General features: G+C 46.5%; 7 protein-coding genes across 7 annotated transcripts; 3 read left to right on the forward strand and 4 right to left on the reverse strand.

Moving 5' to 3' along the window:
* Window positions 1–651: 651 nt before the first annotated feature.
* Window positions 652–1530, reverse strand: FOMMEDRAFT_93335 (uncharacterized protein; the record flags this gene model as incomplete). Its single annotated transcript, XM_007269876.1, has 1 exon — window positions 652–1530. One exon carries the CDS (start codon window positions 1528–1530, stop codon window positions 652–654), a length of 879 nt encoding a protein of 292 aa, XP_007269938.1.
* Window positions 1531–2254: 724 nt separating this feature from the next.
* FOMMEDRAFT_160073 (uncharacterized protein) lies at window positions 2255–3127 on the reverse strand (the record flags this gene model as incomplete). Its single annotated transcript, XM_007269942.1, has 1 exon — window positions 2255–3127. The coding sequence occupies one exon, from the start codon at window positions 3125–3127 to the stop codon at window positions 2255–2257; it is 873 nt and encodes a 290-aa protein (XP_007270004.1).
* A 791-nt stretch (window positions 3128–3918) lies between these two features.
* On the forward strand, window positions 3919–5863 carry FOMMEDRAFT_30963 (uncharacterized protein; the record flags this gene model as incomplete). The annotated part of the gene is made up of 3 exons (XM_007269791.1): window positions 3919–3928; window positions 4035–4185; window positions 4315–5863. 3 exons carry the CDS (start codon window positions 3919–3921, stop codon window positions 5861–5863), a joined length of 1710 nt encoding a protein of 569 aa, XP_007269853.1.
* A 2578-nt stretch (window positions 5864–8441) lies between these two features.
* On the reverse strand, window positions 8442–11639 carry FOMMEDRAFT_160076 (uncharacterized protein; the record flags this gene model as incomplete). Its single annotated transcript, XM_007269943.1, has 9 exons — window positions 8442–8619; window positions 8674–8701; window positions 8762–8890; window positions 9166–9202; window positions 9258–9496; window positions 9683–10090; window positions 10149–11215; window positions 11287–11365; window positions 11435–11639. 9 exons carry the CDS (start codon window positions 11637–11639, stop codon window positions 8442–8444), a joined length of 2370 nt encoding a protein of 789 aa, XP_007270005.1.
* Window positions 11640–11837: 198 nt separating this feature from the next.
* FOMMEDRAFT_92846 (aminomethyltransferase) lies at window positions 11838–13288 on the forward strand (the record flags this gene model as incomplete). Its single annotated transcript, XM_007269850.1, has 4 exons — window positions 11838–12054; window positions 12113–12179; window positions 12242–12984; window positions 13062–13288. 4 exons carry the CDS (start codon window positions 11838–11840, stop codon window positions 13286–13288), a joined length of 1254 nt encoding a protein of 417 aa, XP_007269912.1.
* Window positions 13289–14567: 1279 nt separating this feature from the next.
* On the reverse strand, window positions 14568–16828 carry FOMMEDRAFT_22778 (FAD/NAD-binding domain-containing protein). The gene is made up of 10 exons (XM_007269756.1): window positions 16801–16828; window positions 16619–16734; window positions 16466–16562; window positions 16369–16411; window positions 16267–16313; window positions 15864–16209; window positions 15523–15807; window positions 15316–15469; window positions 15145–15257; window positions 14568–15080 (listed from the first exon to the last, which is right to left on the reverse strand). The coding sequence occupies exons 1-10, from the start codon at window positions 16816–16818 to the stop codon at window positions 14731–14733; spliced, it is 1569 nt and encodes a 522-aa protein (XP_007269818.1). The 5' UTR covers window positions 16819–16828; the 3' UTR covers window positions 14568–14730.
* An 861-nt stretch (window positions 16829–17689) lies between these two features.
* On the forward strand, window positions 17690–19560 carry FOMMEDRAFT_30967 (FAD/NAD-binding domain-containing protein; the record flags this gene model as incomplete). Its single annotated transcript, XM_007269792.1, has 9 exons — window positions 17690–17896; window positions 17931–18048; window positions 18104–18186; window positions 18239–18468; window positions 18522–18588; window positions 18637–18684; window positions 18741–18865; window positions 18914–19043; window positions 19105–19560. The coding sequence occupies 9 exons, from the start codon at window positions 17690–17692 to the stop codon at window positions 19558–19560; spliced, it is 1464 nt and encodes a 487-aa protein (XP_007269854.1).
* Window positions 19561–20368: the final 808 nt, after the last annotated feature.

Genomic DNA, 20368 nt, shown 5'->3' on the forward strand with positions numbered 1-20368 from the left:
AGTCAAAATTTATACATTTCATGTAGATTAAGGCATAATATAGGTAGAATTCAATATTTCTATACTAAAGAGGTAATATCACAATGATGTAGCCCCTTACATTTCATGCTACACCTTGGTAAATGTAGCAACTACGCTGTATCTGTATATGGTGTATACGTTCCGTATACGGCCGTATTGTATCCGTATAGGTTTTCGGTTCAGAAATACGGCACCGTATTATACGAGCCGTATACGTATAAGGGTCGTATTATACGGCCCGTATCTGTATACAGTACAGTACCGAGCCCTAAATAAGACTTTGCTCCTCAATGTTGGAGCAGAAGGCTCAATCTATGTTTTCATGCTGAGAGGTGAGTGATCTTATGAGCTTCTTTGTAGTGGTACTTGGAAAGGAAATATTTTTGAGACTTGGAAGACCAGTACATTTATTGGATTTACATCGCTGTGTTGAATGTGACATACAAGACTGTGGGTAGCCCTTTGCTATTGTACTATATGACAGAATTATTTAGTTAACAAGAATCATTTTGTAACATTTAGAACAAGATCAACATTGGAAATCCCAAGAAGATAAGATTGGCAAGACAAACGGCCGAAACAATTATAGACGAGACTACATGTGGAGGATCGAGGCTTCCATGATCAAATTCAAAGAGACAATGCCCTCATGCCACGTTCGAGATATTCCATTGCGCTTTTGGCCATTCGTGATTCTCGGATGCCGCACGAGCCCATTTCAGCATGCTGGCATAGAGCACTAAGCACTGTGAACTCCATCTCGCAATTACGCATTGGGCAGTGATATACATCTTGAAGATGACGAGGACTCTTTAAATGTTGGTTAAGGCCGGCTTGCGTTGCGTACTGTCCGTGGCATAGGAAGCACTCGTAGCGTTTGCCGTTCCAAGACAGTTGTGTTGCCAAATAGTTTGGCTCGGATGGAGGGCATTTCTCTCCGTCGGGACCAGTGAGCATACGAGAGGCGTTTGTAATAATGTTCTGTCGGTCCTGCCGTGCGACATACTCGTTCACTGCTTTACGCGTGACTCCGGACGGGCATGCGCCGCTCTCTGCGTGGTGAATCAAGGCAGATGGACAGGTGAATTTTTTTATACATTGGCGTCCTGGACAGGCGAGCCATCTCGGTGTATGAATAGACGATGCTCTGTGAATCCTAAGAGTGTTTTCGGATTGAAACAGGCGATTACACTCGCGACAGTAATGATGCGCGGACTCGCTATGGCACGCATACCCGTTGAACGTAGTGAATATTCTGATACACGGCGAACACGCGAAATGTTCATCTTCTCCGTGCTCGAGAAAGTCGTCCGAGTCGTCGAACAGCAAGTCGCAAGTATCACAATAGAAATGTTTACGTTTGTTATGCTTTCGAAGTGCTGCGGAAGAGGATAAGTCGATGTCGCAGAGACGACAGTAAATACGATGATTTGGAGAGTCCCTTTCATGCTGAGCTAGTGCTCTGTCTTGGGGGAACCGACGGTCGCATCGATAACAGTAGACGGGCATCGTGGTTCGGGGGAAGGCGAGAGAGTTTACGTGAATCGAGTTTTATTCTTGAAGTCATGATAGCTATGTAGCTACTTACTTTAAGTGCGTCCTCAATCTGATCCTGCATGTGTACTTCTGCGAAGATCGTTGTCAATTTCAACCAAACAAATTGAGGATTACACGTGGTGTTAGACGCCTGTCGAAGATGTACTCGAAGGACAGGCAAGAAAGGCAAAGAAATAGCTGGTAGACCCCACACTACTCACTTCAATCAAGCATATAAAGTAAACTGCCCAGATGAGTTGGTGACCAGCTTGCAGATGCGCCACTGCGCGTGTATTTACTATTGCGCATAGTGTACTCCCAAATGAGCGCCTACGAGAAACGACAAAGCATGTCGGCAGCTACTGGTTGGTGGTCCATTTATATCCTGCTCTATTATTGTCAGAGTTTGACTCACAGACGGCCACACTGGTACCAAAGCGCTGTACAGTGTACTTGGGTATGAGCAGGTTATGGGTGAGCATGGGCGTATGCCCATATATGGCAACTCGCAATACCAAGATACACTAACACTCTACAAGAGAGACATGTCTGAGTGTCAAGAATCGTTTCGTGGTATTTGGACTGAAGCGCAAAACCAGGAATCACAAGTAAACAAGATTGGTGGGAAAGACGGCTTAAATGGTTATGGAAGGAATTATGTATGTACTATGGAGAAATAGGAATCCAATTAACAAGTTCAAAAAGACAAGGCCTTCATGCCACGTTCGAGGTATTCCATCGCATTCTGGACTATTCGTGTTTCTCGGATGCCGCACGAGCCCATTTCCACATGCTGGCAAAGAGCACTGAGTACAGTAAACTCCATGGCACAGCTCGTCATTGGACAATGATATAACTTCTGGAGATGACAGGGGCTCTTTAGATGCTGGTTCAGTCCTTCCAGTGTCTTAAACTGGCTACGGCATAAGAAGCACTCGTAACATTTTCCATTCCGCGATAATTCGGTCGCCAGGTATTCAGGTTCGGAGGGAGGGTAGTTAATCCCGTCAAAACCGGTAATCATACGCAAAGGGTTCGTGATGACGTTCTGTCGGTCCTGATTTGCAACGTATTCGTTTACAGCTTTACGCGTGACGCCAGACCGACATCCACCGCTTTCTGCATGCTGAATTAATCCGGAGGGAGTCAAGAACCTCTTTTTACACCGGCGTCCTGGGCAACGCAGCCATCTTGATCCATGAGTCGTCGAACGGTGGTTCGTGAGAGTGCCTTCGGATAGAAATGGAAGATTGCACTCGTGGCAAAAGTAGTGCTTGGACGTGTTATGCTTGATGTAGATCTCGAAGGATGTGAATATACGGGCACAAGGCCAGCATGTGTAATGATCGCTTTCTCCGTGTTCGAGAAAGTCGTCCGAGTCGTCAAACAGAAGGTCGCAAATACGGCAGTAGAAATGTTTGATTTTGATGTGTTCCCTTAGTGCAGCGGACGAGGGGAGGCCAATGTCGCAAATATGGCAACAGTGATGATTAGCAGAGCTGCGTTGACGCTGGACTAAGGCTTTATTGTGAAGGACCCAGCTCCTGCATCGATGACAGTAGGAGGACATTGTGGTTCGATAAAAGGCGAAGGAAGGTGGGTGAACCGACTTTTGTCCTCGTAGTCATGTGACATTGTGAGTTTCATGGCTTCTTGGTAGACATGCTTTCCTTTTTCTGAGGAATGCATGTCTGTTTCCATGAACATTGGAGATGATCTCCGCGAAGCAAATGTTAGACATGCACGTGGTGTTTGACAGTTGAGGATCCACTCGAAGAGCACGTAAGAAAGGCAAAGAAATGGCTAGTAGGACCCAAAGTATTCGTTTCAACCAAGCACATAAAGTAAACGGGCCCAGATGGGTTGGTGACCAGCTTGCAGATGCGCCACTGTGCGTGTTGGGCCTAGTGTGCTCCTAAACGAGCGTATACGAGAAACGACAAAGCATGTCAGCAGCTACCACTTGTACCACCTATATCCTGCTCTATAATTGTCGGAACTTGACTCACCGTCGGCCACGCTGGCACCAAAGCGCTGCACCTGGGTAAGAGCAGGTTATGGGTGAGCATGGGCACATACACACATACGGCAACTCGCGATGCCAAAATAGGCGATCAGACGCGTATCAGTTCTATTACATAATAATCCTACCAAAGAGTTTCCTTTTTACGCCACATTAAGCAGACCGCTGTGTGGCGACTTGGTCCTTTCTCTTTGTGCAAACTCAGGGCCTCTTTGCGCATAAAACAGCCCCCTTCTTTGACACTTCATCAGATAGACACTCCTCGCCCTCTACTTCCACCATCTAGTACAGTTAGTCCCGATTTTTCCTTGATATCAACTACCGTCCCCTTTGACAAAATGATTATCCGTAAGTGAATTTTGCCCTGCAATTCTTACATTAGCTCCCGTTGCTTAGACCTGTTATTACTCCTTTCTCTCTCCTTACCCCCTCATTATCTCCGGGGTTTCTTTAGACCATAAGAATCGCTATAGGCGAGCTCTCTCTGATTCGCAGAAGACCAATCGGATGCTCTCTGGCTCTGGATCTTCCTCCCAGAGCACCGCATTAAATCCCGATTTGGGATCAATCCCAGTTGAGAATTCGACTGGGAGCCATCCTTCTAGGTATACGCGGAAAATAACGCGCCCTGGAGTGAACAACAATCTTGGTTTACCCTCGCCGTGCACGCGCACTAGCGCTTGTACTACCCCGTCAACTGCGACTGCGGCTGAGCTACCTGCGAATAATACTAGTCACAGCTCCCTTAAGCTATCGCTTAAGATCCCACCGCCAGATAAAATAAATACTACTATTGTTGAAGGAACAGCTCATGCAAAGACTAATACCAACAGCTCTGCCACTAGCAGACAAACTGTGGAACTACCGACGCCCATGTCTGCCTCACCGCAGTCATCTATTTTAAATACACCTAATAATGCTCTCAAACTCTCGGGTGTGCAGTCTACTTCGGCGACTCCACAGGACAGAGAAAATACGCCTTTAGGCGCGTCTTATTCAACCCAGGACGCGTCACTTCTCTCACCGCCCGATTCGAATTCAACTACACCTGCATCCTCATCCTCATCATCATTATCCTCGGTCCAGTCGGAACACTCTTCTTATTCGGTTACACACAAATCTCTACCTAGCAACAACGAGCTAAATGGAGCTCTTTCACGCGCTAGGAAGGGGAATTCCGTTGCCTCACAAATAGAAACTCGGGCATCATCTAATTCGTTTCGTCCTGTCGGCCCAGCTCACCTTGAGCACGACTACGCCAAAGCGCGTGAGGAGCTCTCTAACGCCGTCGCGATCTCGGCGTATGAGCTCTTTGGATTCAGTATTCCTGTGCGCAACGCCGAAATGGAGTCAAAGCGTCCCGGAAAGGACCAGATTCCGCAGTTACGCGATCATCCACTTGTGCAAAAAGCGGCACAAGCGTTAGATAAAGCCGATGAGGAGCTCGAGGTTGCTTTGGCGCGGGGAGAGACGTTTGAAAATACACCTATCCCTGATCAGTGGAGATGGGGAAGTGATCTTCTTCGTCCTTACGAGTGGGCACGCCCGGAGCCCGAAGTACAGGAGGAGCCTCCACGAAGGAGAATTAGATCCCGAGCCGAGGTAGTGCAGCCGGTCGAACCACGTACGCGGGCTCAGAAAAAGGGAAAGTCAGATGAGGTTAGTGCGGAAGAACAAGCCGACGTAGAACCTTCGTCAGTTCAGGCAAACATAGGATTCGAAGCGCAGTCTCTCCCAGACTGTGTGCCGTCAAGTGCATCGGATAACATCCAAACACTTTCACACACAAGTCGGTCTACTACGCAGCCCCTGGCAGAGGACCCAGCGACACTTCCAGGATCGTCTTCGATACCTACCGTACCTTTAACTTCTTCCACTGTTGCTTCAACGGTGGTAGAGTTGTCTCAAGGGGAGGCAAAACGGAAATGCGGTCGCCCCCGAAAGAGCCTTCCGGAGCCTATTACCATTCAGACTCAGATAACTCCGGCTGCGTCTACACCATCCCCGTTCCGAATCAAAATTCGGGCACCTATGCCATCGTCCTCCAGAGTTTCAACAGCGCAAGCTTCAGAGACGACTCCACCTCCGACTACTGGTACCACTGGTACCGAATCACTTGCTGCGACAACCGCCCCTCTAAAGCGGAAGAGGGGGAGGCCACGCAAGTATCCTGTGCCAATCACCGAGCAGCAGGAGGGGCTGAGTCCGGTTGTCGAGAGGAAAACTAAAGAACGTCCCTCCAAGCGACGCAAAGTTGGTTCTTCTGAGTCTAGCCGAGCTTAATAGCGTATTCGGTTTTGCATTTCCCTCTGCTCCATCTTTCGGGCTTAGATGACGGAAATGATCTGGATCCCTTTATTTTTCTTTATTTCGATTTACCTTCTTCTACTTCGGATTTTCTCGTCACATTGGCATTCTACCATCACGAAATCATGAAGTATTCCGGTCGCATCGCATCGGCACGCCAAATCACCTAGCAATTTTTTTATTAATAGAGTGGCATCGGTTCATTCGGTACATACTCACCTTGCGCGCATTTGTCGAAGTACATATACTTTACCTTTTTTCTTATCTTTTTTTAGTTATCTGCAATTTTCCTTATTTTGCATCCCTTCGATTACCTCATCTTTACCCTCCAGTTTTTCCCTTAACCCTATTTTATTTTTCTTCGTGAATCGACATGACACGATCTTCACCTTCTTCAAGTAGATAGTTAGCAGCAGTGCATTCATCATCGTTTCGTTTTATCTATCGCATTTTATTTTTCTGCATATATCATCATCGATTTCGGAAGTAGATGACCCTGCTCATCGCATCGCAAATGTATCTGTAAATAGACGTATCTGTAATATAGCAATACAGCTCAATGACAAACTCAGACATTCGTTGAACACTACGAAAATAAAGAACGTACAGGAGGGCGACTAGGGAAAGAAAAATAGGAGTGGTAAGTATAAGGCGGCCCGAGCCTTGGACAAAGTAGATAAGGAGCTTGAGCCTGTGCTGGCTCGTGGGGAGACTTTCGAGAACAGTGCCAGTCCCAGATCAGAGGAGTGGGGCAATAATTATCTTATTAGTCTTCATGAGTCAGCACGCCTCGAGCCTGAAAGTCCAACAGAGCCCTGAGAAAGGAGCATGTCTCAACTGGATAGGGACTGGCACGGTTACCGCTGCAGAAATCCGCAATCCGTACTGCAGATAGAGCCATCTGCGGATGAAATTCCCACGGTAACCACAGAAACCGCAGTTGGACACTTATTAGCACAGTTAAAAAGAAAAGGGTTACTAAATGTGTTTGATGATGTGACTTTAGTCACAAATGTGATGCTTTACACTAATTACATACAAGTCATTGTGAGAACTTGCTACCTTTCAAAGTTAGCTTTGTAGTATTTTGCGGATCTGCAGTAACCGCGGTAACCGTGAGAATTTCATCTGCAGTATGGTATCCGTGGAAATTATCATCTGCAGTGTGAAACCGTGGTAAGCTCTATCCGCGCCAGTCCCTACAACTGGAGGCTGCGCCTCCAGACTTCTACGTGCACGTGCACGTACGAGTACCTACCTCTTCTTTTCCTTTTCTCTCTTTCTCTTCATAGTCGCAAGTGAAAGTTTCTTCTGCAAACCAGAGGACATTGAAGTGGAAGTGGAGAGCGGTCGGAGAGGTCTCATGCGCATAGGACGGGCGAGACGGCCGAGCGGTGAGACGCTAGCCTGGACGGAGGGTTGAGCGAGTGACAAGGGACATGTCGGAGGCATGGACGTCTTGATTGCCTCGAGTGAGGCGACGATGTTTCTTCGGTCGGATGACTTCATTGCGGGCGATCTCGTTCTCTTTTACAATGCTAATTGCCACTGTATGAGAAGAAAGGGATGTGAAAACAATGCGGTGGTGGTGGTCCTTACCGTTCTTTGAAGTCCGGCTCTGCCTCTCCAATTCGCAACTCGGCGCCTTTCCATGTCGCCCCGTTCAAAAGATTCAGGCCTTCTAACAATCGTAAGCCATTAAAACAACGAAATAATTTACGCACTTGAGCAAGCACAAACCTTTCACAAGTATATTATAAATTTGCTTACGAATACTGCAAATTGCCTTATACAGTAATGAACCAATCACATGTGGTTTAGTGGTATGATCGATCGCATGAACCTTGGTGCCTCAATAGGTAATAGAAGTATTTTGTCCTAGCAGCCATGTTCTGACCGGGAATCGCAGCCGTATTGCAATAAACATTGCAGATGATTTCTGCCGAACAAATGAAAGATATACACATGTTGTTTGACACCTGTTAAAGATCTTCTCCAAGTTGGAACTTGGAAGATTCACTTTGGTCAAGCGACTCAAGCCCATGGACACACGGTCCAAGTGTGTCATGCAAGCAAAAAGCAGAATTAAGATCCATGGACATCCTAGTCTAGACTATACCACATGCTCCAGCTCCAGCTGAGTCACTTGTGTGTAGGTTCTATTTATCGTGATTGTCGACGAAGACGAGATAGGATACGACGTCACTGCACCCAGCCCGGTTGAGTTGGTACTAACACTCCAGTGATTTGAGGCACTTTGCCAACCCGGTACTGGAGCATGCAACGGACCGATATGGCATGTTGAAGGTTGGGATCGCGTGTTTGTCGGGTTCATAAGCTTGGATGTGTGTATATTGTCAAATGAACTCACTACTGGCTTGGTACGTTTTGCTGAACATGTGATGTGATGTACTTACTGTACTCACACAAGAGCAGATACCCCTAGTCGGACAAGAGAATTTGATAAGAGTAGAGCAGTTGCTGAAGGATATTACCACGTCGCAGAATCCTTTCGTCGACCTCTCAGTATTGTCGAATTCCATCGAGGATATCATTAAGAATTGTGCCTACGCGAGATACGTTGAGTGGAAGACTGGAGGAGTTCTTGAGTAGAGGACACTCTTGCGCAGAAGTTGGATAGCACAATCTCCATACCCGAGAACGAGAAGCTCTTGTCCAAATCGTCCTCCTCCTCCGTAAGTTCACACCCTTCGACGTGTTCCTTGGTTGCTCTAGCATAGCAAAATCATCGCCTGTTCAACTTCCACTACTGAGGGATGACAAACAGAAACGTGGAGGTCTCGAAAGAACACCCTCAGACCAATTAGTATCCAAACTCAAGTGACTACAGTCATATCCAATATCCAAACCCACCCCGAATCAAAATAGAAGTGCCAATATCATCCTCGTCCATAGTCTCAACTGCACCAACTTTGGTGACGGGACGACCACTATTCACTAGCAACTCCACAGGTACCAAGTCAATTTTAGCGGAAAGCATCCCTGTGAAGCAGAAGAAAAGGAGTCCAAGAAAGTAGAAAGTACTCTATCCCGATCACCAAGCAGCATAGTGAGTTGAGACCTGTTTCTAAGACGAAGACTAAAGCACTTCTTCTGAAACAAAGCAGGATTTAGTTCTGAGTCTGGGTGTGCGTAGTCACGGATAGATGCTGGCTTCTGTCTCCTTTGGGATCTATCTACCTGTATCAATCTGACTCTTTCTAATCCCCTTTATTCTTTCGCAATTTCGTTTTTACCTTCCCTTCCCCTAGGTTTACCTGATTCCGGTCCCTTCGCGCCGGCACGTCGAATCATCTAGCAAATTTTTTAATTAATAGAGCAGCACAATTCCGATCGGTAAAATACTCACTTTGCATACATTTTGACAGTGTGTAAACTTTATTTCTTCACTATCGGCATTTTCTCCCTTTATTCTATTTGCTTTTTTTCCCTTCTTCGGCCAAATAGACACGACAAGATCTACACGTTTCTCCGAGTAGGTAGTTGACAACAGCACATTCATCATCGTAGGATGACTTTCTGCCGCCTTCAACGATCCCTCAGGAGTAGATGTCCATACGTGTCGTATTACATCGCAAAATGTATCATCTGAAAGCAGAAATAGTCGCGTTTGTATCTGTGTTGCTTCAATATAACCCAATGGTATGCTCAGAAATACACGGAATACATGGAAAATCTTAAAGAACGTACGGGAAGCGAAAATGAAAACGAAAATGAAAATGAAAACGGAGGCGGTATAGCAGTATAAATCGCTAAATCGCTAATCATGCTCACCACCTCCACCACCTCCTCCCCTGCGTCTAACACTCTTCACAGCCTCCCGATGTCTCCTCTTCCAATCACGCGTCAACTGGACTTTCCGCGTTTCCCACCTTGTGCGGATCTCTTCTGAGTTTGCGGTACGGAAGAAAGTGAGGGGTTTGGAGAAGATATCGCGAGGGTCGTTTGAATTCAGTTGAAGAGAGGATTGAGAGTGAGGGAGGAGAGAGTGAGGGAAGAAGAATGGGCGGGTAGGGTCGTAGGTGAATGTTGGGTGACGTGAGGTAGAGGTGGTATGTGCTGGTTGTTGATGTGCGGTGGACTCGGGGAGAGGAACGGGAGGGAGTGGAGCCGAGATTTCTGGAAGACCTTCTTCGTCTAGCTCTAGCTCTAGGTCGAGGTTTCCTAGGATGGAGAAGCCAGCTACAAGCGATATCAAAGCTAAGCGACAGAACAGTAATAGATTGAAGGAGTATCTCACCGTCTTCGGGACGAGGAGCGAACATATCTTTCAGCTTCGTTATTTGTACTTGCGCTTGCGCCTGTGCTTTCGATTGAGGTTTCGGCGCTTCTTGTTGAACTTCTCGAACTGGAGAATCTTTTGTAAGTCTGGGCGCTTCTACATCTACATTCTCCATCTCAGCATTCCTTGCGCGCTTATCATTTGATTTCGTGGGCCTTGACGTGCCTTGACGTGGAACGAACTCGATATCATCGTCCATGTCCTGGTGGGTCGCGGGAGGGTGAAGCGCTGATGGCTCCCGCATGCTAATGTCCAAATCGCTAAGGCTCTCCGCCCCGCCCCAGTTATCATTGCTGTCGTAATCTTTGCTACCTGCTTGATCCTCTGTACGTACGCGTCCGGAATCGAAGAGAGAAGACAGCAATGCAAGGGATTGGGCGGTTTCTTGCGCTAGGTCTATCCGAGGCTGGGATTCTCGAGGAGATGGAGGCGGTTCGACGTCGGAATTAACAGCGATAGGATGCAAGATTGCTGGTGATGCATCCGAAGCTGGCAATACAGAGCGAGGCGTAGATGGCAATTGAGATAGTTGATGGTCGGATATCGCAACAGATTGTGCTGCAATCGTCCAACCGTCAACAACAATCGCTGGTGACTCACCTACGTGTACCTCCTCTTGCGCTTTTGTAACAGGCTTTTCCGGTAAGATAACACCACTCCCGCTAGTTCTCGCAAGCATCAACCCGCTCAAATATGTGCTCCCCCAGTCTTCAGGGTTGATAAGCCTTTTTCGGGCACGTACGAGTAACTCCTTTTTCTTCTTCTTTCTCTTCTTCATCGTCGCAAGTGCGAGTTTGTTTTGCGCACCTGAGGAAAGTGAAGTGGAGAGTGGATGGAGAGGTCTCATACGCATAGGACAGACGAGTCGACCGAGTGGTGTGAGACGCCAGCCTGGACGGAGGGACGAGCGAGTGACGAGGGACATGTCGGAGGCATGGATGCCTTGACTGCCTCGAGTGAGGCGACGTTTCTTCCTTGGTGAGGTGCCGTCCTCCTTGTTGGCGATGTCATTCTCTTTTATAATGCTATTTTCATTGTGCAAATTATTACAATGAGGTGCTTTGAGAACAATAAAGGCGGCGGTGGTGCTCCTTACCGTTCTTTGAAATCAGGCTTTGCCTCTCCGATTCGCAACTTGGCGCCTTTCCAAGTCGTACCGCTCAAAAGATTCAGACCTTCTAACAATCATAAGCAAAACAACAAAAAGAAGGAAGGCAAAAGAATAGAATAAAGGGTGAACATACACTTTGCGAACTGCGTCTTTGTCGTCTCAAGCGTGACATAGGCAAAAGGTCTATTTTGTCCCAGAGCGTCGAGTTTACCGAGTCCATCAAGAGCTTTGACACTCCCGAAAGACGAAAATCGTTTTTTGAGGTCGTCAGCTGTGATTTGAGGTGTGAGACCTGAGACGTGTAGTCGTTTCGTTACTACTATCTCTGAGGTGCTCATCGTCGTCGAGAACGGCAAGTAAAAATACTAAGAATATAAGAAGGAAATAGAAAGAGAAAATGGTGAGGGCCGGTCAGGATGAAATGATCCGTCGACGCGTCGAGCGGGCTCCCGACGGCTTGTTGCTCAATGTCCTCAACGTAATAACTCGTTCGTCTTCAACCACCATCTCTTACACTAACGAAGATGTCGGCAACGATGTTAGCTGCTCGTCGAGCAACTCATTCTCGCCTTTTCCGCTCTTTACAACAAATCCAATCTCGTCGCGGGTTCAGATGTACCTCGCGCACTGCACAAGGACAAGAAGAGCAACTCCGGAAAACAAATCTCTACGACTTTCACGTTGAGAATGGGGCCAAGATGGTACCCTTTGCAGGGTATTCGATGCCGTTGTCTTATGGTAGCGTTGGTACAGGTGTGTTATTTTATTCTACATTGCGGTTTAAAAAGTATTGTGTGGTGACAATTTGCAGTGTCTAGTCATCACCACGTCCGAAACTCAGTCGGACTCTTCGACGTCGGACACATGGTTCAATCAAAGTGAGCTCATCGTCATCATACACATTTACTCTATTACTACTATCTAACAAAACTCTGCGCAGCTTCCTGGGCGGCTCCGCAACAGAGTTCCTTGAACACCTCACCCCGTCCTCCCTAAGCATACTCACCCCCTACTCCTCCACCCTCTCCGTCCTCCTCAACGAACAAGGAGGCATAATCGACGACACAATCATCACCAAACACGCCCCAGACGCATTCTACGTCGTCACCAACGCCGGTCGCCGACAGCGCGACCTCACTTGGTTCCGCCAAAAACTCGACGAGTGGAATTCCAGTTCGATAGCAAAAGAAAAAGGTAAAGTCGAGTTGGAGGTACTGGAGAATTGGGGGTTGTTGGCTTTACAGGGCCCCGAGGCTGCTGGGTTACTGCAAGGTTTGACGGCGTATGATTTGAGAGGGTTGACGTTTGGTAGGAGTGCGTTTGTTCCGCTTGAAGGGTTTAACGTGCACGTTGCTCGTGGGGGTTACACGGGAGAAGATGGATTCGAGATCTCTATCCCTCCTTCTCAGACTCTCGAACTTACCAAGCTCCTCTTACGACCACCTGTACAACTCACAGGCCTCGGAGCGCGGGATAGTCTTCGCCTTGAGGCGGGTATGTGTTTATACGGACATGATTTGGATGAAGAGACGAGTCCTGTTGAAGCTGGGTTGACGTGGGTTATTGGGAAGGAGAGGAGAGAGAAGGGAGGGTTTGTTGGTGCTGATGTCGTGAAGAGACATTTGAAGGATGGGCCGCCTAGGAGGAGGGTTGGGTTGACTGTGGAGGGTGCTCCTGCTCGAGGTGCGTTCATTCCATCTTACTGACTATCTCGTACTTTTATTTATAAAATCTCGGTGTTGAATGTTGAATGAACGTAGAGGGCGCACCCATCCACACACCAGACGGCTCCTCCCGCCTCGGAATCGTCACCTCAGGTATCCCATCCCCCTCACTCGGAAAGAACATCGCTATGGGATACGTCACTTCGGGTCATCACAAAAAAGGTACAGAGCTTGCTGTAGAGGTGAGAGGGAAGTTACGGAGAGCAGTGGTTACGCCTATGCCGTTCGTCCAGACGAGGTATTACAGAGGGGAAGAACGTTGAGGATCTAAGAGACAGGAAAAGACGTTTAGTCGTGGTGGAGTTGACGGGACGGGCTGATACTTGGCTATATGCACAGTGGACTAGTTTCACACCCAAACCAGTGCGGTGAACTAACCAACTCATATCCAATTTAATCATACATCTCTACAGGTTGACAAGGTCTCAACACCTCGTCTCCTCTGCTTGTAAATTAGTTCACCCAATGCGTGTCAACATTCAATATCACACAATCAGATATACTAAATGTCATAATGCATAACATCGGGATGACACCAAATCCAAATCCACCATGTGTTTTATACCTCATCACAAAATATATATTTTCGGTTGGAAATCCCAATTTCGTTACAAGGCAGCTCAATAAATACACAATATGATATTATGCATCAATGGCATATTAACTATCTACTATATTCCGATTTAAGGCACATCGTAAGTATGCCAATATGCCAAGTATTCCGCGCCTCAACTTCTCGCATTCCATTTCATAACAGTAATTGGCAAAATCTTCTCTGAACTTTAATATATCCACAACACATGCCGACGAGCCCGAAAAGCCCGACACGGAGTCAATCTCCATCAAGTTTCTGTACAAGCATTTCGAAATGCAGGAGGAATCCGATCTCCTCACGGGGTTCCATAGCACATCTACAATAGATGAATGAAAAAATGGAAGACTGTTATGATTTTTGTGTGCATCATTAATCTTCAAGTCGTGAGTGAGGAAGAGTCGGGAAGACTAGTAGCCTTTTGGTTATTCGAACTCCATACTCATCAGGACTCCATGTGTTTTTCCTGAAGTACGAAAGGAGAGAAGGAGAGAAGGAATAGAACATCAAAAAAATTAGAAGAACTGTCGTGAGTAGGGACTGATAAGTTCGGGTTATTCAGGGACCATAAACGTCACCATACGCATGTGCACCAGCCACTCCGTATGTTCACGAAGAATAAGCTCTCGGCGATCTCGTCTTCCTCAGTAGCAATCCGTTTACCAACTTTTCCGTTTAAATTTTTAATTGCATATAGCTAGAAGTCAGTACATCCGAATCACCTTCTGTAGTGGCATCATCAGATTTAACACCCTATCAGTGTTCCAGGACAAATTCATGGTAATTTATGTGAGAAGAGATCAATCATCAATTGAGTACAAGTAAACAGTGATTTTAGTGATGAAGCGCATGACTCTAAGTCGAAGTTTTGCGGGAGTTGAGGCGACTGTTCCATTTGTTGCGCTTCCAATTACATACAATTGCGAATGCAAGTGTTCGTTCATCTGTCTTTCAAACACCCGTATGCTCTTTTCTATCAGAGCAGAAGGTTCTGTATAATCAGAATGCAAAAGTACAAGATCAGTTTAATTTCCAGACGACATGTTTCTGGTCGAGCTTGAGGCGGCACACTACTGCCAGACAGCCACGGACCAAGAATCCAAGACTGGTTTCTCATGCTTGAACCAAGCCCAAGTTTCCCCTATCCAACTCCACTACGTAGCCATTCACCGCGTCCGTCCTAAAACTCTCACAACTTGTATCATTTCTCAAAACCTTCAGCGCATTCATCCTACTCAGCACCATCTTTGCATCATTGTCTGCGGCATCCACGACTTTGTCAAATTCTTTGGAGCCCATGATCGGTCCGTTCAGTGCGACGAGCTCTGGACCGTACTTCTTGGCAGCCGCTTTATGTTGTTCCTCGTTTGTGGGATCGAAGAGGTGTACGCAAAAGTCAATCATGCTATTTAGAGATGAGTCTGAGAGATGCTCAGCCTCAGAGTCGGCCGTTCCTAGTATAACTACGCATTTCATGAGCTTTTTTTGTAACAAAAAAAATGTGTGAAGGGAAACGAAAACACGTACTGGGTCTGAACAGGGTAAATGCTTTGTCAAAATTGTCTTCGTTAACGTCACCGAGTACGGGCTTGTTCTGCTGCCGGATTTGTTTGTATGCACTAAGGACAACCAGGAGGAATCTAGACTCGAGTAGCAACAATAAGTCTACCAGATATGATTAGACGATCATTTACGAACCTCATTTGAGCTATTCCTAGCTTTGTATCATGCCAACGCTGGGCTGCTTCCTCGCTGATTTGTCCCTTCATAGAGGCACATATAGTACTAGCCGCTGATAGCGCGCCGGTCATAGCAAGATGAACACCGGAAGAGAAGAATGGATCCACGAAGCCTTCCATTACACAGATCAAGGAACGCCCTACGACAAGGTCACAGAATACTCACATGCCGCATCTCCAACGATACGATAATGATCTCCAGAGTAACAACTGGCATGGTAGCTGTAGTCACTGGAAGATTTCACACTACCAGGAACCAAGTTGCCCTTCTCTCCGAGGAGGTCAAGAACACCCGGAAGAAGCTTAAGTTGTTCTAGGTAGTGCTCCGTCAGAGGCGGTGAACCGCCTGGATGCTCAGATTTCTTCTTTTTCGCGATGTCCTGATGCATCACGATACCAATGGATGTGGTCCCGTCATGTAGCGGAATGAGCCAAGCCCAACCTTGTTCGTCTGGATGGAAAAGGGTCAGCCACAATCACCCATCACTAACAGATTAATATCCGTACCGGTCATTGCTTCAAACCACGGTGAGTTCGAGCGCTTCGTTCCCTCTTGGTAAATTCTGGCATTGCGCCAATACCCCCATATCGCAGTATTCCGGAGACCTTCTCGGAATGTACGGTTCTTGAGGTATTTTGTCTCCATAATCCCGTTTCGACCGGAGGCATCTATTAGCCAATCGAACTTGATTTCTCCAGAAGCACCGTTTTTATTAACCCAGGTGGCGCTTATGGGCCGGGAGTTGCTTGGGTCACCTTCGAATTGAATTGAGTCAACACGAGTTTCTTCAAAGACTTGAACGCCCTCTCTAGCAGCATGGCGAAGCATCATTTCGTCAGACTCGGATCTGATCTACGTCAACCCCGTTAGCAATTAGAACTTATGTGAAACGGACCGGTCGGTGCTTACTACGTTCCAAGTAGTACGGCTTGGACCCAATGTGGAAAAGTCGGTGTCTACAACGCCCATATGATCAGTAATTTTGTCAGACGACCTATGTGAAACCCTCACAAGTTTCTCTCATGCCTTGTTTCAGCTTGAAGCAAGCACCCGGCTGGATCGGCATATGTGAGATTTACTACAAGTTGTATGACTGAACGAGATTTACCTTCGGCATAAACCCATGGTTGTGAAATTCTTCCTCTAAACCAATGAAACGAAGATAATGGCGCATTGAAGGTAACATGCCCTCTCCAACATGGTAGCTTTACAGTACTCTTTAGTAAGTTGGACAGGGAAAATTACAATGTGCGAGAATTACCGTGGAAACTTCACAGCCTCAAGGAGAACTACGTCGAATCCCTCCCTCTTCAGCACGGTCGAGGTATAGCTACCTCCTGGACCACCACCTATGACTAGAACAGTGGTATGGGTTGGCTTTACAGATGGAATTTATCAGATTAGTAGCATCAGGTACAACATAGAATGTAGATGGCCACGTACAACAGTTGTTGCGCTCATAGAGAACGAAGGTGGTGAAGCAAGTAGAGAAACTCATTTAGCGCCCAGCTGATCATTTATACGAGATGCACAGTGTATTTAGGTTTGTGGAGGCATCATTTTCTTGTAGTTGCTTAACGGAGAATGCGGAAATTTAGAGTTTCTTTTCCGACCATCAAGAAGTTCTTTAGACACTCGTGTGTCAACGAGATGTGGCTGATTTTCACTCGCCTTGATAAATATGGCGCGTGCTCATCAAACATCAGAGAACGTGAAGTGGTCACTGGTCGTGTCAGTCTCATGCTACACAGGAAGGAATCAGTTGGAGTGTGAATTCTAGGGCACTTCTATTTTCGCAGGTTCAGCACCCGCTGATAGCACTTGTGCATTAAGGAAATAGCGCATCATGGCGGATGGTGGTAATGGTAATGGTGTTGCCCAGCCAAATAAATGAATCCTCCTCAGGCACCTTACGTCATGTTCCTGTCAAGATCACGTGCGAAGTCGTTTTCCCGTCCGTTCTCTTCGGCTAAGTTTCACTTTCATCCATTTTTTAAAATTTGTTTCCGCGTTTTCAAATTCATTTACAGTGCCTTTATTTCTCGTCTGACGACTTGCAACAATCGTGATGCCTATTTTAGCATTCACAGCCAACACAAATTCTTCGGGCTAAGAATGTCTATCGGTTTCAACCAGCTCATTGAACTCGGAGATCCAGACTAGCTCTGCATCCGTTTGCATTGCAACGTCGCAGAAATCATTGAATCACACCGGAGCTAACACGGCTAAAACTGATTGATGATGGACCACCGAGACTCTGATGTGTCGCATTGGCGTGTGCATAACTGCTGAACTGCTGAACTTTCATCATCATAACTCTCAACACTCCACCATGATAACCAGTCACCCTTTTGCATCGTCCAGCATTACGGCAAACAGAGCTTCCGCAGATTGTCTGGCGCTTGACATTATTGTCGTCGGTGCTGGAGTGGCTGGACTTTCTTGTGCTTATACTCTGAGACAGGCGGGCCATAATGTTCTCGTTCTGGAAGCAGGATCTGGGCGGGAAGAGGTTGGATCTTTCCTCTTAATCGTCAGGGTGAACTATGCTAACAGATAATAATCTGGAAAAGAGCTCTGGTGGAATACGGATCCCCCCGAATATGTCTCGCATTTTATTACAATGGGGCTTGGGTCCCGACTTGGATAGAAAGACATTCGGAAGGTGTCCAAAGATCTTATTTCACTCTGGTAAGTTAGCGATCCCTGAGACATACGGGTACTTTGAACCGTGTGTTCGTCCTAGGGCACTTCGGGGATGCGATTGGTGAACTTTTATTCCATGAGAAAGTCATGAAGGAGTTAGAGGCTGAAGTATATCTCTTACATGTAAGTCTTGTCCTAGTAGTGAGGGCTTTCTCTCACAATAGTCCTTTGAAAGCATTCCGATCTTCTGGATATGCTATACAAGTTGGCGAGTGATGCTGGCGCACAGTTCCGTTTCGGGGCATATGTTGTAGACGTTGACCCGAAGACACCGTCTGTGACTCTATCAACGGAAGACAGATTAGAGGCCGATCTGATTATCGGCGCTGATGGCTACCAAAGCATCACTCGATCAGTCCTTCAGCACACTGTCAAGAAAGATGATAATAATTTTGCCAGTTACATGTACGCCAAGCCTAAACCTAGTGTATAAACAGAAACTCAGACCTTTATTACAGGTTTACTGTGCCTACTGAATTATTCAAGGACGATGACGAACTCTTACAGCTTGTGAAAAAGCCCACTGTATGTCTTCTATGCCTAACGATATGCTATAGCTCATTAGTTGTTAAGTGGAATATCTGGATGGGATCCAATTGGGCTATGCTAGGTCATGCTGTAGTACGCCGTCCAGCCTCATTTTAACTAACTAAATCTGACGATGATGATTCTGAAAGCGAAGGAGTAGTGACTTTGCAGTCACACTGTTTAGGAAGGAAGGTGATGCAACCGAGCAGCTAGACTGGAGGCGACGGATACCTGTCCAAGACCTCGACATTGAACAATTCAAATTCGCTCCAATGTATGATATATTTATTTTCTATGTTGGCTAATGTCTAATGCCCCTAAGACCTAAACGCCTCATAACATTAGCTACCAGCACTGTTCGGATTAAAGTCCCCCGGATAGCTTCATTACAATTTTGGTACGATAAGAAAGGTCACGTTGTCGTTGTCGGCGATGCAGCGCACAACTTAAATGTAGGTCCTCCATATCACCTAGTATTGTTTGCGTACCTTGACACTCTCGTTCCGCTTTTAGCCGGGAAGCTCACACAGTGCGGCGTTGGCTGTCGAAGATGCAGTCGTATTAGGAAAGCTCCTGTCAAAGGCGAGGGCTAAGAGCGAAACCAAGCGTTTCCTATCTGCGTTCCAGGAGATCCGCCAAAAACGATGCGAGGCCGTGCGTAGTTCGGAACAACAGAAGGTCGCTTTTGCCGCGATGCCTCCTGGTCCATTGCGGGATGCGCGGGACCAGGAGATGCAATTTCAAATGAGGGGTGGTCATATGGACTGGGCGGACTCTGAAGAAAGTTACCTGAGGAAGTCCTGGGAGGAGTTTCGAGATGTATTTGGGTATGACGCGTTCGACGATGCTGACACCTGGTGGGTAGAATGGGGAGTTCTTTTCGAACGCGTAAATACGAGGAAGCAGTTGAACGGCGATTTATTCAATGGACAGGTTATAGTTGAGCATTCTCGGTACTTGTCTGGGTAGGATTAGTACAGATTCCTTTCCTTTCTTGTATATTTATTCTACTTGGCTTTTATTCTGGACATCTGGAGGAGGGATTGGCTTTTCAGGATATTACATACTGTAGCATTATTATTGAGCTAGCGTATCTCTACAATCATGCCTGGCTGATTCCAAAATACTCAAATACTTCTATTTCTTCATTTATAGTTCTACCATTTAGGAGCAGCGGGGTTAGAACCTAGGAACTGTTTACAGTGGCAAGAATTGCTGTATTTGGAGATATTAATAAATGCGAAAGGCGTTGCATTCATATACGTCGAAGCGAGAGAACTCTCTAAAAAATGGTTGATCACTGGGGAGAGTGAGAAAACAGAAGAAATGTGCCAACAAATCATATGCTGGCACAAAAGTCCTTTAACGAAGAGTTTGCGGACAACAGAATTATAGTTGTACAGATTCTAAGATATCCTGGAAATAGGTGGAATGAATATGTTGCTAACCTCATTAATGCTACTGACAGCCCACTGTAAAGCAAATTCATATATCTAAAAACTGAAATTAGAAATTTCTCTTGTATGGGAAGATCCATTTCATGCTCGACAAAAATGAAGGAGTGCATGAACGTATATTCAATTTTAAACCCGTCTCAGGGTCACCAAACATAGCATATCACTATCAGGATACGCATTCACTCGATGGATTGGCACTTGATCGACCATGTTTTGCTTCCGAAGATCTGTCTCAACTCAACTTAGATCTAGACGCGGAACGAACTGGCACAGGTTACAATCTGAGCACCTCTGCTGTACTTTCCTACCTAATGAAATCT

This window comes from Fomitiporia mediterranea, assembly GCF_000271605.1.
Source record: "Fomitiporia mediterranea MF3/22 unplaced genomic scaffold FOMMEscaffold_11, whole genome shotgun sequence".
Classification (NCBI taxonomy): Eukaryota; Fungi; Basidiomycota; class Agaricomycetes; order Hymenochaetales; family Hymenochaetaceae; genus Fomitiporia; species Fomitiporia mediterranea.

Bases quoted from the DNA above. Each gene is read 5' to 3' on its own strand.
- FOMMEDRAFT_22778 (XM_007269756.1), bottom strand. The intron at 16,412-16,465 runs GTAAATCTCGTT...ATGCCGATCCAG, and splicing joins ACCATGGGTTTATGCCGAAG to CCGGGTGCTTGCTTCAAGCT. The intron at 15,470-15,522 runs GTGAGTATTCTG...GTGTAATGGAAG, and splicing joins TATCGTTGGAGATGCGGCAT to GCTTCGTGGATCCATTCTTC.